This window comes from Antechinus flavipes, chromosome 1 (genome assembly GCF_016432865.1).
Source record: "Antechinus flavipes isolate AdamAnt ecotype Samford, QLD, Australia chromosome 1, AdamAnt_v2, whole genome shotgun sequence".
NCBI classification, from domain to species: Eukaryota; Metazoa; Chordata; class Mammalia; order Dasyuromorphia; family Dasyuridae; genus Antechinus; species Antechinus flavipes.
The window spans coordinates 673,416,290-673,436,043 of NC_067398.1; the positions used below are offsets into that span (position 1 = coordinate 673,416,290).

Sequence of the window (19,754 nt, forward strand, 5' to 3'; positions counted from 1 at the left end):
TATATGCTCTACCACTCTATTTCATATTTACCATTCTGGGTATCTATTGTATATTTTCATTTTGTCTGTAACCTCTTCTCCTAAATAAACATACCTTTTGCCAAAGAGAATAGTCATTGTGAATTCTTCACATGACTGAACTCTAACATTTGGTGCCTATATCAGCCATATCAATAGTAGTATGGTTATAGCAAATGAGGGAGGAAAGTCTTGGGGAAAAAAAAAAAAACACCTCCCAATAAAAGAGACAGATGGAAGAAATAGAAACATAACTTTCAAAACTTTATATGTGAATGGATTAAATGATCCAATAAAATGAAAAAGAATGACAGATTAGCTAAGAAAACAAAACCCTACTTATAAGAAACATTAAAAAAAAAAAAACACCCAAGACATACACAAATAGAACCAAAGGAGTGGGAAAAATTGACTATCTATTAAGTAAATCCAGAAAAGCAGGTGCTGAGATCATGCTATCTGACAAAGCAAAAACATTCAAAAAGTAAAAAAGGGATAATTATGGAAAGTACATTGTGTTAAAACAGAACCATAGATAATAAACCAATATCAGTAACAAGCTTATATGCTCCAAATTCCTTAGCATCCAAATTCCTAAAGAAAACATTATCTACACACAGAAGAAATACATAGTAGGAGAATAATGACTGGAGACTTCAATACCCCTTTCTCAGTTTTAGATAAATCTAACAAAGATAAAGAAAAGAGAAAATATGGAATTTAACAAATAGCTGGAAAAACTAGAATTAAAAGACTTAAGGCATCTTTTCTAAATGACAGAGCAAAAGAATATCCATATTTCTTTTCACCAGGTGAAACAACAAAAACTGACAATGTACTAGGAGTACAGAGATATTGCAAACAAATACAAAAAGACAGCAATAATTACTACATCCTTTATAGATCATAAAACAATAAAAATAGTCATTAGTTCAGGGATTATAAACAAGAGATACAGACTCATATAGAGACTTAATAATGAAATCTTAAATAATGACTGGGAAGGGGAACAGATTATAGAAATAATTAAAACCATGTAAAAGAAAATGGTAACGATAAAACAATATACCAAAATCTCTAGGATGCAGCTAACTCAATACTCAGGGGGAAAAATCCTTTCCTTACATTAACAAAATAGAAAAATAGAGGATTAGTAAACTGACTATATATTTAAAAAAAACAGAAAGACAATAAATAAATTTAAAATAAATCCAAAAAAAGAAATATTAAAAAATTTGAGGGAAAATAAATAAATTGGAAACTAAAAATACATAGAAATGATAAATAAACCTAAAAGCTAGTTTTTTTTTTTTAAAGCACAAATAAAACTGATAAGCCTTTAGACAATCTGATTAACAAGAAGAGAGCAGAAAACAGAATCATTAAAATAGCAAATGTACAGGGTAAAATCACAGCAAAACCAGAAGAAATTTTTTAAAAATTAGAACATATGCTAGCAAAACTGAGAATACACACAAACACACAAATAAGGAACTTATCACTCTTTTTAAAAGGAAGAAAATGACCCAAAGAGAGTTAGAACTTGCTTAAGATTACACGTATTAAGAATTTAATAGGGTGGGGTTCAAACCCAGCTTCCTCATTCTCTGTTTTAGGCTTTGCCCCCCTTATACCAAACTGTTTCCTGTTGGCATATTCACCCGTATCACTTTTAAGCCTTGTTCACCTTTTGTATTTTATAAGTCCAACAGGGAAGTCTTTGATTCTGTCTTGAGCCTCTGATTACATAAAGGTAATAAGAAACAAAAATCAAGTCTTTGATTTCCAAAAGAGTTTTTAATGAAAAGGCATTACAAAAACAAACAAACAAACAAAACAAAACCTTACCTAAATCTAAGAACTCCAACCCCAATCCCCAACCAAAAAAACACCTGGATCTGCTGGGGCATTTTTGTGGCTACAAGTTCTTAGAGGCATCTTTGGTGACTTCCTTCAACTGTGGTAAGAAAGTCAAGGGACTTAAGAACTGATCACTGAGTCAAGAGTTGCTGTCATGCTTCTCCTTAGTTAGCCAACAACCTATGGTTTTGTGGTGGTGGGTGTTTTTAAAGGCCAGAAGGTCCTTTGAGAGTCAGTCTTTTTTTGTATGGTGTCTCAATTGAGAAAGAGAAGTGCTGAAGCTCTACGCCAGCCCCTTCCAGGTTATAAAGGAGCCACTGGGCAGGTACTCAAAGGGGGAAAGAAAAGGAGCTCTCAATGCTACGAAGAGTTTGTGAGTTGCTGGTGTCCTAAGCTAGCCCCTTTGTTGAGGTTCAGAAGGGATCCCAAAAGGTTGCAGTTCCAGACCAATGTTGTGAGATGTCTCAAAAGAATTTGTAGGCTTGAACCCATCTCCAAGTCAAGGCAAAGTTTATTGAAATTGTAACACCAATTGAAGTAGGTTAAGTTGCAAAAGAATTTAGCAAAGGACCCAAAAGAAAAGACAGATTTATAGGACAAAGTTGATCAGAGCTTCATGTTACTTATTTGCTAATTTTATGGCTTATAAATAGGTCTGAAGGGTGATCTATTCACAATTGTCTCAGGGACTTGGTTATCACTGACCAACAGATTATCTATTTGACAGTCTGTAATGTTTGTAGGTCTATTCTAAGGCCAGAAGACTGAAATCATTGACAGGCAGATTGTTAGAACAATAACATTCTAAAGTTAGAGGGCCTCAAGATCACTAATATATCTTCCCTAAAATCTAAGGGAAGAAATATTATATTCCCAGGCCAGAAGACTTTTACAATCACAGGTTGCCAGCAGACCTTGGGATCACAGATTCCAAAGCCAGAAAACTTTAGAATCACTGATAGATTGTTAAAACAGAAGTATCCCAAGGCCAGAGGAACCTCCCTAGTACTATCTATCTCCCCTAGAAGCTATATTCCACAAATTTCACTATGTGGTCCTTAAGGATTTAGAAGATTGAAATTTGGAAGAAACTTAGAAGATATGATAGGAACAGAAACTAACATTTTTCTGCTTTAAAAAATTTTAAAGTATTATAAATACATGATTCTCATGGAGAGGCAGCATATTGGTGTAGGTAGGGCAGTGGACCTTGAGTCAGGAAAACATGGATTAAATTCTGCCTTAGATATTCGTTAGCTGATCAGGTCAGTTCAGGATCTGAGCTCAAGTCTCTCATCTGTAGAATGAAGGGATTGGACTTGATGGACTGTAAGGTTTCTTTCAGTTCTAAATCTGGGATCCTATGATGGTTTGTCTTCACAATAATTCTATTGATTATCTTGATTTTACAGCTAAGGAAACGGAGGCTCAGAAAAGGTAAGTGACCTGCCTGGAACCACATAGCTTTTGGAGGGAAGATTCAAATTCTGCTTTTTCCTGATTCAAAGTCCAGTTCTCTCTGCTATGCTTTGCTATCTCTTTACCATGTTCATTTTACTGTGAGAGAAACTGAAGTTTATAGCGGTTGAGTTCTCAGGGTGACCCATTATTTCATGGATACAGACTTGAGAATCTCCACCTAGAACCCAGGAAAGCTGGAAGGCATCTGGTGGATGGGGATTTCCTGTGGGCTTTTCCCTGAGCCTCTAATTACCTGGCTCTGATGTTCCTTAGGAAGAGTGAAATTATAGGATCAGTTTTAGATTCAGAACTGAAAGAGACTTTTGAGGCCATTAGGTCTATAAGGACTTTACATGTGGAGAAACTGAGGCACAGAGAGGTTAAAGGGGTTTCCCTAGATTGCACAGCTACTAAATGTTTGAGGTTTTTCTCACTCTAAGCCCAGAGCCCTTTCAACAATGGTGCTCTGTGGGCGATATCAAGTTCATCTTTCCAAGGTCAGTCTTGATTATGTAATGTAAGCATCAGGGGCTTTGAGTAGACAATCACCAATAGGGATCTTTATCTGGCCATTTTAGGAAGAACACTGGCCAAAAGTAACTGGGGTGATCTGCATGGACCCAGAGAGCAGAAGCAGGAGCTGCAGAGGGATTTCATTTGCTAGAAGGATAAGCTTCCCCCTCAAATAATACAAATTATACAAATTATTTTAGGACAAATATATTAACAAATATACTATATTTAATTAATATTACATATTATATTACATATATTACATAATATAATCAATAAATATTACAATAATTTTTAGGAATAAAATATATATAAATATAACACATAAATAAATATACTTATAAATATACTATAATATATAATATAAATATATTTATTATTAATAATTATTAATCAGTAGTTAAATACAAAGAATTTGCTAGTTCAGGGGGCAATTAAGTGCATTGAAGAGACAACTGGAGGTCTGGAATCAGGAAAACCTGAGTTTAAATCCAGCCTCCAACACTTCCTGGTTGTGTAATTCTGACTAACAAAATGAGTTTGTATTTTATTCATAGGCAATGAGGAAATGTTGAAAAATTTTAAGCAATTAAAAAATTTTAAGATGAAATAACATGTATTCATTAAATGAGCTGGAGACACTTCCAAACTGTTGATACTTGAACTGGAAGGAATTTTAAATAAGGAAAGGACATACACATGCACACATAAATTTAGACATGTAGAACAATCTTTTGCTAAAGTGTAGAAACATAAATGTAGATCTGTCTGAGGTAATTCTCTCCATCCTGAGTAACACTTAACTTCTGTCTGCCTCAGTTTCCTCATCTGTAAAATGAGGATTGTAATTGTACCTGCCTCACAGGGTGATGGTGAAGATTAAATGAGATATTTGTAAAAATCCCTTAGTACAGCACTTGGCAAATTTTTATTATTTCTAAATCTTTTTCAGTCATGTCTAGCTCTTCATGACCCCATTTGGGGTTTTCTTAGCAGTGATACTGGAGGGTTGGCCATTTCCTTCTCCAGCTCATTTTACAGATAAGGAAACTGAGGCAAACAGGTGAAGAGAATCTCACAACTAGTAAGTGTCTGGGGTCAGACTTGAACTCTGGAAGATGACTCTTACTGACTCCAAGGTGCCACACTTAATACATGTCGGTTCCCTTCCCTTATTTCCCCCTTGTTGGAGAGCTTCAAGCTGAGAGGCTGGATAGACTCTTTGGGGGGATGTTATTGAGGGGATTCTTATTCAAGTGTGGTAGGCTAGTGCTCTCCGGTCTCCTTTCCCATTCTAAGATTCTGTGGTTCTGAGAGTGAATAGCCAACATGCCCCCAAGCAGAACGGGTGGCCACCTGCCTGACACATCCTCCTGAGGGCAATCCCTCCTCCCTGCGGGTACCTACTTCAAAGATTGCTGCCTTTGCCAGTTTTCGAGCTGGGAAGTCCCTGATACCTGGGTGGATAAGTGCAGGGTTGCTTTCCTGCTCTTGGCGCCGCTTCCAAGGTGCTGTGGTTTCATCGGTGCAGTCGTTTCCTTCAGGATGCAGACCCCAACCTTCTCTGACCAGGTGAGGCTGTCGTGAGCTGTTGTGGCCCAAACAACTCCTTTCTGGTGGCCACACTCTCCATTCTCAGGCCAGGTGGTCTCCTGAAAACAGAGCCAGGTCACTGCTGGCCCGGCTTACAGTGAGCTTGCCCTGCGGGTGGGCTTCAAGAACCAAGACCATGTCCCCACTCCCTGAGTCATCAGCAGCAGGCTTAATGTCAGAATCTACTTCTTCATTCCTTCACCAACCAAGGATTATGGTCCCACTGTACGCAGAGTGATGTGCAGGTGCTGGGGGAGACTCGGGTTTAGATAAAACCCAGCCCTGTTCTTAGGTCTTATAAAGAAGACAAAACATTTCAGGGTACCCATGACAACCATGCTCTCCCCCAAACCTGCCCAGAGCATGACTCTTAACCCACTCTCCATCTCCACCCCAGCAGGGTTCTTCTTGCTCTGTTACCACTTCCATATCAAGGACTCTTCCTCTCAGAAGGTGCTTTGGGAAGCATCCTCCCTCAGCAGCCCAGACCCCCATAGAAATGCTTCTCCACCATGTCCCCAGACTGGTGCCCTCCACCTTCATCCAGACCCCAGGACAGCTTCCTAGGACTTTCCAGTATGGTCCCCCAGATAGAACATTAGCAGCTTTCTTTTGTTTGCCTCTGTTTGTTTGTGTGGGTATTCTCAGCACTTAGCACAGTTACTGACACATACAAGGCACATGCATGTGAACTAATAGTCTCTCTCTCTCTCTCTCCCCCCCCCCCTCTCCTTTCTTCCCTCCCTCTCTCTCCCCCCCTCTCCTTTCCTCCCTCCCTCTCCTCTTTCTCTCTTTCCTTCTCTCCTCTCTCTGTCTCTGTCTTTCTCTCTCTCCCTCTTCTTCCTCTCTCTCTTCTCCTCTATCTCTGAATCTGTCTCTTTGTCTCTGTCTCTGTCTCCTCTCTCTCTTCTCTCTGTCTCTCTGTCTCTCATCTATCTCCTTATATAGATTCTCTCCGTCATATATATATATGTATATATATATAATTCCTCCTCTTCTTCTTCATCCTCCTTGTTTTCCTCCTCCTTCTTCTTCCTTTTCTTCTTCTTTTCTTCCTTCTCCTCTATCTTTCCTCTTGTTCTATCTTTTCTCTTCCTTCTCCTCTCTTTCTGAAGAATCTTACTTTTCACATGACAATTTTTGAATTTTGTTGATTACCCAATTGTAATCTTCTTCTGAGTTCCCAACAGAAAGAGGCTTGATGTGTCCAGGATTTTTGATCTTAAAAAAGAGTTAGGAGTGAGGTAGGGCATACAGCCCCCTGAGGTTTGGCCAGCTTGCAAACAGGTTTTCATTTGCTCCTTAGGACAACCTTCTGAAGGCAATGCTATTATCCTCATTTTAAAGGTGAGAAAAATGAGGTTCAGAAAGGTCAATTCTAGGTACAAGGGATGAAGTGGGCTTTAAAAACTATATCAATGTTAGCTATTGATATTGTTATTTTATTTTATTCTTTGAATCTCTACTGCCAGACATCTACTAGGCGTTTAATAATAATTGTTTGTTGATTGACTGATTCTTGTGGTCCCACCAGGATTAGTGTTCAGAAATCCTTTGCTTCATCTGACTTAGCTTATAAATATGATAAGCAGGAATCATTCCGGGAATTGCTGAAATGAGAGTGAAATTTGTAATTAGCATCCTGACTCTTTGTAAATGAGTGCTCTTGAAGTGGTTGGAATCAAGTTATTCTCTTAAGGAACCTTCCCTTCTCCTATACACTTTTGTGCAGTTGTTTTTCAGTCATGTCCAGTTTCTCATTAACCCATTTGAGGTTTTCTTGGCAAAGATACTGAGGAGGTTTGCCATTTTCTTCTCTGGCTATTTTACAGGTGAGGAAACTGAGTCAAACAGGGTTATGACTTGCTAAGAGTCACATAAGTAGTAAGTGTCTGAGGCTGGATTTGAACTGACTAAGAGGAGCCTTCTTGACTATAGTCCCAATGCTCTACCAGTGTACTACCTAGCTGTCCATGTGCTGTACTAAGTTTGGACAATTTATGAGAATAGGGTTTGTAAGGCAAATCTCAGAACAATCTCTGCCCCAGCCTTCTCCAATTCTTTAAGGAAGAGATAGAATGGTATTAGTGCCTTCTTTCTGTTCATTATCCTGTAGATATGTTGTTGTTCATAGCTGTTTCCTTGTGGTTCCCTCCATTACGCTATTAGACACCTCCATTAGTCCCCAGTTAGTCCTCAAGGGATGGGACGGTCTTTTACCTATTTTTCTTTGTATCATCACCAGCATTTAGCACAGTGCTTAGAAAATAGACAATTAATAAATGTTTACTGAATGACTGCTGCCCAATTGATACTCCTAATATGTGGGTTTTCCCATGACACTCCCATCCTCAATAAACTTCAATATCTCTCAGATAAAAAAACAAGTTCAAAGTCCTGTAAACCTAGTTCCAACTGACCTTTCCAACCTTATTATATATTATTCCCCTTCACAGTTGTATATTATTATATATCATTTCTTATTATATGTTACTCCTCTTTACTCAGATCAAACTGACCTTCTTGGTATCTCCCATATATGACTTTTCATTGACTGTCCCCCATGCCAGAAATATATTCTTATCTTACTGTCACCTGTGAGAATCTCAAATTACTTTTAAAGTCAAGAGGTCTTGCCTGACCATCCTCCCAGCCCCTATTGCTTTTTTCCACCTCAAGTCTCTATTTGCTCACTTGTAAAGTAGGAATAATAATAGGACCTACCTCACTGAATAGTTGCTAGGATCAGATGAACTAACACCTAAAAAAAAATGGGGAAAAGTCTAGGTACAGGGGAGGAAGGGGGCCAGCTTATGAAGGGCTTTAAAAACTATATCAATGCCAGTTGTTAATGTTGTTATTTTATTTTATTCTTTGTATTTCTGGTGCCTGACATATAGTAGACACTTAATAATAATTTCTTGTTGATTGACTGATTTTTGTGGTCCCACCAGGATGAGTGTTCAGAACTTCCAGGACAATTTTGGAAATGAAAATGAGAAGGAGCCAGGTGGGTACAGGTTGGGGCTTGAAGTCAACAGGGAGGTGGGTGGGATTCCAGAGAAGGGACTAGGTCACAGGGATCGGTAAGATCAGGGAGTCTATAAAAATATGACCCAGTAGACAAAAAATGGGAGCTCTCAACTTTCATTCAGAGAAATATCATCCTTGACACTGAGAGGCTGCAATCAGATTGTGGAGTGCCAAACTTTGAATGCCAAACTGAGGAGTTTATATTCTGTCCTCCTGGCAGTGGAGAGTCACTGAAGCTTTTTGGGTAGGGGAGTGAGATTGATTGTTTGGAGGTTGCGAGACACTGAAAGCAGGGAACAAGGTCAGTTGGAAGTAAATAATCCTCTTGTCCCTTATCTGGAGCATTTTTATATGATTGCTGATAGCTTTTCTTCTTTTGAAAAATTACCATTCACATGCTCTGATCATTTATCTATTGGGGAATAGTTATTGCTCTTATATATGTGACTCAGTTTCTAGGCAACTTTCTAAGACTATAGATTACAGAGAAAATGCCAGTTTGTGTTGGTAAAGGGACTTTCTCCTTTGAGGACTTCCCTTTACCAGTGAAATCACAAGTCCTGTCCCTACCCTCCTACACAAAAGGCATGGCACTTTTAAAGCTTCCAGGTTTGTAACTCCCGCATAAGGGGTAAATGGAAGGTAATCTCAGAGGGAAGGTGTGAGCAATGGTGGGAGGATGGAGGAAGACAAGGGAGATTTAAATAGAGCATGAGGGACAATTAATGAAAAGATATGGAGTTAGAATATAGGGTGTCACCTCCTGTTGAGGAATAGGAAGGCCAGAATCTTTGGACAAGGTGGGCAGAGGGGGATAAAGTCTAATAAAAGGTAGGAAGGGGTCAGACAGCCAAAAGCCAAACAGAAGATTTAAGGAATTTTTTTTTTTTTTTAAGTGAATAAAATGGGGAAAGGAGATAGGTTTAATCCAGTAAACAATCCATAAGCATTTAGTCTGTGCTAGCTTGTGGGGACACAAAGCTATCCCCAGGGAGTTTATATTCTAATGGAGGAGACGAGTAAATAAATTTGAAGGAGGTTAGGGCAGCTGGGAGGGGAGGAGCCCCTGGGAGGGATCTTGTGCTGGAGACTGATGTGATGAGAGGAGAAGCTTTAAGGGAGCAGCATCCTCGTCAGGATTCCACTTTGTTTATCACTGCCACTGAACTTCAGCCAGGGCACACCGCCAGAGCCGTTGCTCAGAGCATCTTCCCTTCCCAGAGGGGATGGCGGCTTCCCTCCTGGGGTGTAGTTAGGCCGTTTTCTCATTAGTGAGTGCCTGGAGCTCCTGGGTGAGAGACAGTGAGTGGGTGCTTTGCTCTCATTTCAGATTTCACTTGGGAGGTGAAAGCCAATGACCGTGCTTACCACAGACAGTTCAAGAAGAAGGTTTTTCTGTGCTGGAACAGAAGGAAGTATGCGGTGAGTCTTGGACTCGGAAGCCCTAGCGCCCAGCTGGGCCTGCAGGGATTTGGGGAGGGGAGCTGGGAAACCTGGGCTTAACCTGTGAGCTGAACCGGGTTCACACCTGGGAAAGGGATTGTGGAGGGGCCCTATGACCCCTGAATTAATAATAAGAGTGAATCTTGACATAGATGTAAGCTTAGCAAAGGGTTTTCTATATGCTTTCTTTTTGGGCATCATTTAAGGGAAGTCTCATGACTATTTCCGTTTCCCTGGTGAGGTTAGGAGAGAATAATGATTTATCCAAGGTCACACAGCTAATCAGTGTCTGAAATGGGATGTAAACACCAATTTTGTAGAGTCAAGTAGACTCTAACCACTAAGCCATCCAAGAGTCCGAAGGTTTGGGTTTAAGATAGCAATTTTGTCTAAACTTGCATTATGAAGTTGGGCGAGTAATTTCCCTTTCCTTGGGTCTCAGTTTCCCTCTCTACAAAGTGAAAAGGGAGTGAGGGGGACAAGATGATTCCAAAAGTCTCCTCCAAGTCTTTTTGTGCTATGGTGCTGAGAGGGGTTCTGGGAACCTTGCAGATGGGAAGCTGGTTTTGCTTCTGTCTGCTCAGATAGTCCCCATTTTCTATTCTCTTTATCATTTTCAGTTCTTCACTGTCATTCACCTCCCCTTACCTCCACAGCTAATTAGTTTCTAAGTCCCAAGAATTGGTCAACAAGCATTTATTAAGCGCTTACCACTGTGTGTCAAGCACCCTGCCTTCAAGGAACACAGATCCAAATAGGGTTGATAACATATTGGATAATATAAATATAATAATATAATATATAATATAAAATATAATAATAAGTACAAATATATATAACATAACATAAATAATTAGGAATAAGCAATATAGAGAAAGTCAAAGGCCTTTAACAAGCCTGCTAGGTAGTATGGCGGAGAGAGTATTGTTCTTGGGCTCAGGAAGACTTGAAACCTCAGGAAGACCTAAGTTTTGAATCCTGTTTAAGATACTTTCTAGTCATATGACCCTGAGCAAATCATCTAACCTTTCAGCCTCAGTTTCTTCACCTTGCCAATGGGATAACTTACCTTATAGGGTTGTTGCGTGTAAAATGATCATCAGGAGTGACTCACAGCCAGACTCTGTAGTAGGAAAAACTGGAACCATGTCTGTCCTCAGGGAACTTATATTCCATTCGGTCTCAGTGTCACCCTGAGAGGTCACGCAGGTATCATCTGTTCTGCAGATGAAGGGACTAAGATTAAATGATTGGCCAATGGTCAGATGGAGGCAAGTCTTCCTGACTCCAAATCTGACACTGTCTATGGCACCCTGTTGCCTCGCTAGTTGTGTTATAGAGTTGACACAGATGGCTTAGAATCCCTGACATAAATACCTATATAAATACTAGCTGCTCCCGCTGCTGCTGCTGCTGATGGTGAGGACATTGACCCGAATCCTGAAAGTTCTTTGGACTGAGACAGGCAGGGGGACCCAGTTGCCCTCAGGTACTCTCACCATAATATAGACTGTTATTATTTTAGGACAATGCCATCAAGACGGCCAAATACAACATCCTAACCTTCCTGCCCCTGAACCTCTATGAGCAGTTTCATCGAACAGCCAATCTCTACTTCCTCTTTGTTATCCTCCTGCAGGTAAGTCACCCCTTCAGTGATGGAGGAAGGGGGAGTCAGCAATTGAGACAGAGCATAAAATAAGGGCATTGCCCTATCCCCAAGATGTGGGGCAGGGGAAAGAGGGTGCTAGCTTCCAAGTCTGGTTCTGCTGCTAACTTTGCTCAATCCCTTCCTTGCTTGTGGGCCTCAGTTTCTCCATCTGTAAAACGAAGGATGTTAGACTAACTGGTTTCTAAGGTCTCTTCCATATTTAGTACAAATACCACCAATTTCTGATATTTCTATAATGTTTTAATGTTTGCAAAGGGCTTTAATTCAATTCAATTTAGTGTCTACCCTATTTCCTCTCCTGTACTGGTGTTCTATGAAAAGCAGAATTGAATCAGCCCAAAAGAAATGTGAAATGTGCAAAATTAGAGAAGCCACCCCAAATGTTCGTAAGGACTATTTGTGTGCGACCTGTGGCAGGCACTCTGAGCTCAGATTGTTCCGATCAGCCACAGTGGGACACTCTGTAACTCGGCTCTAACATAGCCATGTCATTTGGGTTCTCTGAGTACAAAGGACCACAACCACCAATATTTCATCTACTGTGTAAAGCTCATATAGGTCCATAGTTATCTGCATATTGTTTTCCCTTTTAGAACATGAGCTTGTTGAGGACACCGTGTGTATTTGCCTTTGTTTGTTATCTCAGTGCTTAGTACAGAGCTTGGGATGGTTAATGATTGACTATCAGACTCAGAAAAACTGGAACCACGTCTGCCCTCAGGGAGCTTAGGAGAGGTCTCAATGTCATCTTGAGAGGTAATGCAGGTTTTATTTATTCTGCAAATGAAGGAACCAAGGCTCATCAAGATCAAATGATTGGCCAATGGTCAGATGGAGGCAGGGTTTGAATCCAGGTCTTCCTGATTGCTAATCCAATCCTCTGTCTGTAACTCCATGTTGCCTCTCTGAGCCAGTGGTGTTAGAGCTGACACAGATGGCCTAGAATCCCTGAGAGTGGGTACATGGAGAAGGTGGGGTAGCCAGTGGTGATAGGGGGGATTTGGCCAAGGTAGAACGGGATGAAGTAGCCAGCAGGGGGGTCTGGGATTCTCCCGCACAGTTGCCAGCTAAGCCTGCTGAGTGTTGGGTGAGCAGCTGGAGGAAGGAACAACCGGTAGGTTGGGTTGGGTTTCCTGGTGACTCTTGGAAGGCCCTACCCATTGTAGGCAGGTACCTGGTGTAATGCACATGTGGATACTTTAGATGGCCCCATGGAGAGAGGAGTAATTTATTCCTTGGCTTTGTTCTGATTTATAGGTCACAATTTCTTTGATATCAAGGAAATATCTAGGCTGGGTGGGTAAGCACAGGAAGGGAGGGAGTGATGAACTTGGCAAGAATGCAGAAGCCGCGAAGGCTGTGGGAGGTGAGCCCTGTCAGGCTGAGGCAGGGTTGGAAGCCAGGCTGGCATAGAACTGGGTTTCTTTAAGGGTCATTGGTACGGGCAAGGGGATCGATCATTTTGTGGGGGATGGCGGGGGGACGGAGTAGGTATCTTGTGTGTGGTATAGGAAAAAGATCTGGGCAAAGTTGTCCATTAAGCTATTTTTCAGTCCTGTCTGATTCTTGGTGACCCCTTTTGGGGGTTTTTGGGCAACGATACAAGAGTTTGCCATTTCCTTCTCCAGCTTATTTTACAGATGGAAAATAGAGGCAAACAAGATAAAGCAGTGGGCAGAGATGGGCACCCACCTAGTGTCTGAGGCCAGATTTGAACTCAGGAAAATAAACCTTCCTGACTTCAGACTTAATGCTCTAACTATTGCTCCACCTAATTTAGATTTCACTTCAAATCTTAACTTTGGCATTAAACTACCCAGGTGACTTTGGACAACTCATATTGATTCCCTGAACCTCAATTTCCATATATGTAAAACAGAAGTAAAAAAGCTTACACAGGCACTTCATGGGATTACTATGAAGAAAACTCATTTTATAAACCTGAAGGAACTACAGAAATGGGTGCTATGCTTTTTCATCTCACTGACTACTTACCCCTGGGACATTTCATCACTTATGAACCCACCCTTTCCTTTGCTTCTTCACTTATATTTTGTTCTTTCTTCTCTTTTTTTCCTCTCCTTCCCCCATCTCCCTTTCTGTTTGCCCCCTTTCTTCTTTTTATCCCTCCTTTCCCTCTCTCTTTTTTTATTCCATTTAAAATATTTATTTATTTTAAATTTAAATGCAGAATAGAAAAAGGAAAAAAAACCATTGCCATGTGTATAGCAGAACATGAGAGGATTCAAAATATAAAACAATATAATAAGTTCCCATTTCAAGAAAGCCTTTATGTGTTCATTGTGTGCAGAGCTGTCATTGCTTCTTTGTAGTTTTTCTTTGTTCTCTGCTGTGCACTTTTAATTTTATTCTTTTCCCCTCTTTTCTCCTGCCCTCTCTCTAGGACACTACAATTAAGTACGGATACAAACATATATATAGACAAACATATATGCACATACATATGTAATATACATATCTATACATAGATATCTATAATTGTATACATATATACACATATACATTCAAATGCATTTATGTAAGACCATACTACATTGGTTTGTCATCTGTTTCTCTGAAGGTGGAGAACATCTTCCTTCAAAAAGCTAAATTTTTCCATATTGTTCTAAATCCACCAGCTCATTTTTTTCTACACCAGTCATATAAACTTACACTGTCTACTTATTTTAATTAGTCTAAAAATATTATTGATTAATATGCCTCACATACAGTGTAGTTTCCCTATTTTTCTTTTTGGATTAAATTTATTTTAGTTTTAACTTTGTCTAAGAAAATTACTAACCCTGTTTTTTTTTTTTTTAACACTTTAAATTCTTCTCCTGATTTTTATTTTATTTTGTGTATATCTCATTTCCTATCCCTCCTGACTACTTTGCTTTACTTCTATCCAGTACCTTGCTCTCCTACTACTTGACATAACCACCAACCTCTCCCCCAACCCTTTCCCCTTGCCTCTTGTTTCTATTTAAATTTAGAAGACTGTCATAGCTTTCCAAATATATATGTTCCCTCTTTATGCAATTTCCATTCATCTGTATTCCTTATCTCATTCCTGTTAGTCTACATACCCTTCTATATTCCCCCCCAAAAATTATTCTCTTAATTTCTTATTTCTTTATAAATTTAGAAGACTTTTATTCCCTTCTAAATGTATATGTTGTTCTTTCTTTAACCCAGATGTGATGAGAGTAGGGTTCTCTCTAAAAGACCTCCCGTCCCCTCTCTCCCCTCCCTTCCCCTTCCCTTCTTATTTCTTTCTGGATTTAGAAGAGTTTTATGTTCTTGATGAGAGTAGGCTTCTAGAACTACTAGCCCTCCTTCTAATCTAATTTCTCTGTGTCAGTTATTCTGGTACCTCATTTATATAGGATAATTAATTTTTCTTCTTTTTTTTTTCTAGTTTAGAATATTCATCTTTACCCCAATCTTTCTTTCAAACTATCCAATTACTAATGACAATTTTAGATATGCACTTTACATTTCCACATTTAAAAAATAAAGTTTATCCTTATTAAATCCCTTTTAATTATTCTTTCATGTTTAGCTTATATTTCTCTTGGATTTTATATGTCAAATATTCTATTAAGTTTAAAGTTTTTTTGCAACAAAATAAATCTGATAGTTTATTGAATATTTTTTTCTGTTCAGGATTATGCTTAACTTGGCTGGTATGATATTTTCAGCTGTAACCTCAGTTTTTTGATTCTTTGATATTTAGTGTTCTAGGACTTTAGCCTTTTAATATAATCACTGCTAAGTTTTGTATAATTCTAATTGATTGCTTGTAATATTCTCCCTGATCTGGGGGTTTCAGAATTTGGCTATGCTGTCTTTGTAGGTTTTCTTTGTAGACTCTATTTCAGGTGGTAATGAGCGGATTTTTTCTATTTCTACTTTTCCCTCTTGTTCTAACACTTCAAGACAATTTTCTTTAACCATTTCTTGTATTTTTGTAGCAAGATTCCTTTTTAATTTTTTTAAATCATAGTTTTCATGTAGTCCTTATTTTTCTTATATATTTACTTTTTTTGATCGATGTTCTGGATCAAATTTTTTATGTGATATCTAACATTCTCTTCTTTTTTCTCAGTCTTTATATTTCATTTTATTATTTCTTGGTTTTTTTATAACGTCACTGGCTTTCCCATGCCCCAGTTCTTATTTTCAAGGAGTTGTTTTCTTCCTTCTCCTTTTCCAGTTGACTGACTTTCTTTTCATAATCTTCTTGTTTTTCTTGGATTGTTTTTTTTTTTTTTTTCAATTTTTTCTTAGGCTCTCCTTTTGATTTTTAGTGTTTTTCATGTTCTTCTATGAATTCTTTTTGGTTAGGTGACCATCTGATATTACTCTTTGGGATGGGAAAGGCTTTTTTGGGTTTCAGTATCCTCCTCTGAAGGTGAACTTCAGTCTTTTCTATTCCCATTGTAACTTTCTGTGGTTGGGTTCTTTCTTCTTTGCTGGATTTTTTAAAAAACATTATAACAGCTTAGGTGGTGCAGTGGATAGAGCACCAGCCCTAAAGTCAGGAGGACCTGAGTTCAAATTAAATCTCAGACACTTAACACTTCCTAGCTCATGCTCTCTCTCTCTCTCTCTCTCTCTCTCTCTCTCTCTCTCTCTCTCTCTCTCTCTCTCTCTCTCTCTGTGTTTAACAGCTTCTTGTTGTAATTACCTCTAGTGAGAGGTATGGGGGAGGGGGGGGTGCTTCTGGCCTCAGTTCCTCAGGCAAGGAGACAATAAAGAATTGGGACTTTACCCTCGGCTATTCTCGTGGTGATTACTCTGCTGAAATGAAGGCTGATCCAGAGACCTCCAAAAGTTAAACCAGAACATTATACTTGTTTATTTTTAATCCTCTACATTTCTCCTGAGGGCCTCACTATTTTGTCTTATTTGTGGGGGAAATCTGAAGAACTTGGAATTTTCTGAACTATTCTGCCATCTTCCAGAAGCCTTTCTTTTTTCTTTCTTTTCTTTTGTCTTCATTCCCCCTTCCCTTCTTCCTTCCCCTTTCTCTTCTCTTTTCTCCTCTCCCTCCTTTCTCCTTTCTTTTCTCCTTTCCTTCCCTCTTCTGATCCCTTTCTTTTCCTCACTTCATTCATCTCTGTCTCTCTCTGCCTTTCTCTCAGTGTTTTTCTCTCCACCTCTGTCTCTCTCTGTCTTTTTCTTTTTTTCTCTCTCTCTACCTTTCTTTGGATGTTTTTTCTCTCCATCTCTCTCTGTCGCTGTCTCAGTCTGTCTCTGCCTCTGTCTGTTTCTATTTCTCACAATGTTTCTCTCTTTATCTGTGTGTGTGTGTGTGTGTGTGTGTGTCTGTCTGTCTGTCTGTCTGTCTGTCTCTATCTCTCGATCCATTTCTCTCAGTTTCTCCATCTGTCTTTGTATCCATCTGCATTTCTCTAAATATTTCTCTCTCCATCTTTCTTTTACCTCTGTCTTTCTACCTCTGTTTCTGTCTCTCTTTGTCCCTCTATCTTCCCCTCTCTAATAGAATCAGTCCAAATCAACAACAAGCATTTATTAGTCACCTTATTTGAAGATGGGGACAAAACCAAAATAACCCATATCTTCAAGGCCCTTATGTTCTACTGGATTCTGTTAGATTGGGTTTGGATTTAGAAGGCTGTAAATGCCAGGCTTTCTGTGGTGAGCACTGGAGAATCATGGAATGTGTTCACAGGTATATGACCAGATCTAGATTCTAGTGAGTGATCCACCAGGGACTGGCCATTTAGGGATTTCTTTGGTTCTCCTAGTATCTATTCTTGAGCTTTCACTCAAGGGGACTTCCCCTTATCTTTTGAGATGATTTCTCTTGTGCCAGTCACTCAGAAGCCTAAGAGATAGCAAAAGGGAGAGGGGTGCATTGGCTCAGGTCAAGCCCTTGTTAGGTCCTGTGTACTTCAGGTCAGTGACTCTGCTTTGTCTCTTCCTCAGACCATCCCAGAGATTGCTACATTGCCCTGGTTTGCTCTGCTGCTGCCACTGGGTTGTCTCCTCATCATCCGAGGGGCCCGAGACCTGATGGATGACATAGTGAGTTTATCGGGGAGGGTCCTTCAAGATGCAGATGATGCTGGTGGTGACTGAGAGAGAGGGGTTGACCTAAGCCCTAGAGAAAATTGACGTTTGATCCTGAAGCATGGCTGATGGCCCCTGGTCTCCTAACCCTTAGAGGAGTGAGCAGGGGGGAGGTGGGCCCTGGGACAGGGAGATCCTGAAAGTGGTGGCCTAGAGCTAAGTTAAGGAGAAAACCACATAGTGTGGAGAAGAACTCCTGTGAGGAAGAATAATGGGGATGGAGAATGATGATGGGTTATGATGAGAATAGATTAGATTAGAGAGAATATAGGAGATGAGAAGAGAAGATTGGGAAATAAGTGATCTGAGATATAAAACAAGTGTGCCCCCTCCCCCAGATATCAGCACCCTAGAGAAGGGTTCTAGTTGTCCCATTCTCATTATGGTTCTCTGAGTCAGCCTTGATGCATGGGCCACTATATTGGATCTGTTGATTCTTTCCATCCTACTCATAGGTATTTCCCCTTTTCCTGGTCCAGACTGTCAAATTTTGAGATTGAGATAAATTAATATCATACAATTCTATTAATAACTAATTATTAATTTGTGGCTTTATTAACTACAGGACAATGAGATAAAAATTAGAGAATGTTATCATGTGATACAGAGATATACCTCTACTTTAAGCTTAAATTGAGTTAATGGCTTCAGCCAACATGATGGTCTTCAGGCAAGGTTGGGCCTTATTCAGGACAATGGGATGGACAGGATGAGGGGGGGGGTAGCAAAGTAGCTACAAAGAAGGAAGAGAGATGGCACAGTACGGTGGAGAGGGTACCAAGTTTGAATCCTCTGTGATCTTGGACACACAGCTTTCCCAGCTTCTCTGGACTGAGTTTCCTTATCTAAAGGAAAATCTGAAAATGAGGGGGTTAGATTGGATAATTTCTAAGGGCCCTAGAATCTCTAAATCCATAACCCTATGAGGCTTACACAAAAGATATTTTCCTCCTCATTTCTCTGCTCCAGGCCCGACATAGGAGTGACAGGATGATCAATGGCAGATCCTGTGAAATTTTGCTGGGGAAAAGGTGAATCATCCTGCCAGATCAGTTGGAGCTCTACAAATCTTGGGGATCTTTCTCCCACTTGAGAAACATTTCTGCTTATGGAGGGAGAGGGAGGAAGAAGTTTTCAGAGATGATTTTTCTTTTTTTAATTATTATTATTGCTTTTTATTGATAAAACATATGCATGGGTAATTTTTCAACACTGACTCTTGCAAACACTTCTGTTCCAACTTTTCCCCTCCTTCCCTCCACCCCTTCCCTAGATGGTAGTCCCATACATGTTAAACATGTTAAAGTTAAATGTTAACTCCAATGTTAAATGTTAATCCAATATATGTATACATATTTATACAGTTATCTTGTTGCACAAAAAAAAAAATCAGTTTTAGAAAGAAGATAAAAATAACCTGGGAAGAAAAGCAAAAATGCAAGCAAACAACAACAGAAAGAGTCTAAATGCTATGTTGTGGTCCACACACATTTCCCAGTGTTCTTATGCTGGGTGTAGCTGGTTCTGTTCATTACTGATCAATTGGAACTGATTTGGTTCATCTCATTGTTGAAGAGGGCCACTTCCATCAGAACTGATTCTCAGATAATATTTTGTTGAAATGTATAATGATCTCCTGGTTCTGCTCATTTCACTTAGCATCAGTTCATGTGAGTCTCTCCAGGCCTTTCTGAAATCATCCTGCTGGTTGTTTCTTACAGAACAAAATATTCCATAACATTCATATACCACAATTTATTCAGCTATTCTCCAATTGATGGGCATCTTTCAATTTCCAGTTTCTGGATACTACAAAAAGGGCTGCCATAAACATTCTTGCACATACAGGTCCCTTTCCCTTCTTTAGTATTTTGGGATATAAACCCAGTAGTGACACTTCTAGATCAAAGGGTATGCATAGTTTGATAACTTTTTTAGCATAGTTCCAAATTGCTCTCCAGAATGCTTGGATCCGTTCACAGTTCCACCACCAATGTATCAGTGTCCCACTTTTCCCACATCCCCTCCAACACTCATCATTATCTTTTCCTCTAATCTT

The 19,754-nt window shown here is 39.5% G+C and overlaps 1 protein-coding gene across 1 annotated transcript in view; it reads left to right on the forward strand.

Annotated features, from left to right (window-relative positions):
* The window catches only part of ATP8B3 (ATPase phospholipid transporting 8B3), a 96,898-nt gene that overhangs the window by 17,974 nt on the left and 59,170 nt on the right, over positions 1-19,754 (forward strand). The window contains exons 2-6 of the mRNA XM_051972268.1: positions 8,400-8,455; positions 9,809-9,900; positions 11,447-11,560; positions 17,552-17,650; positions 18,665-18,726. Of these exons, the coding sequence (XP_051828228.1) occupies positions 8,401-8,455; positions 9,809-9,900; positions 11,447-11,560; positions 17,552-17,650; positions 18,665-18,726 (422 nt within the window). The 5' untranslated portion in view covers position 8,400. The remainder of the gene's footprint in view (positions 1-8,399; positions 8,456-9,808; positions 9,901-11,446; positions 11,561-17,551; positions 17,651-18,664; positions 18,727-19,754) is intronic.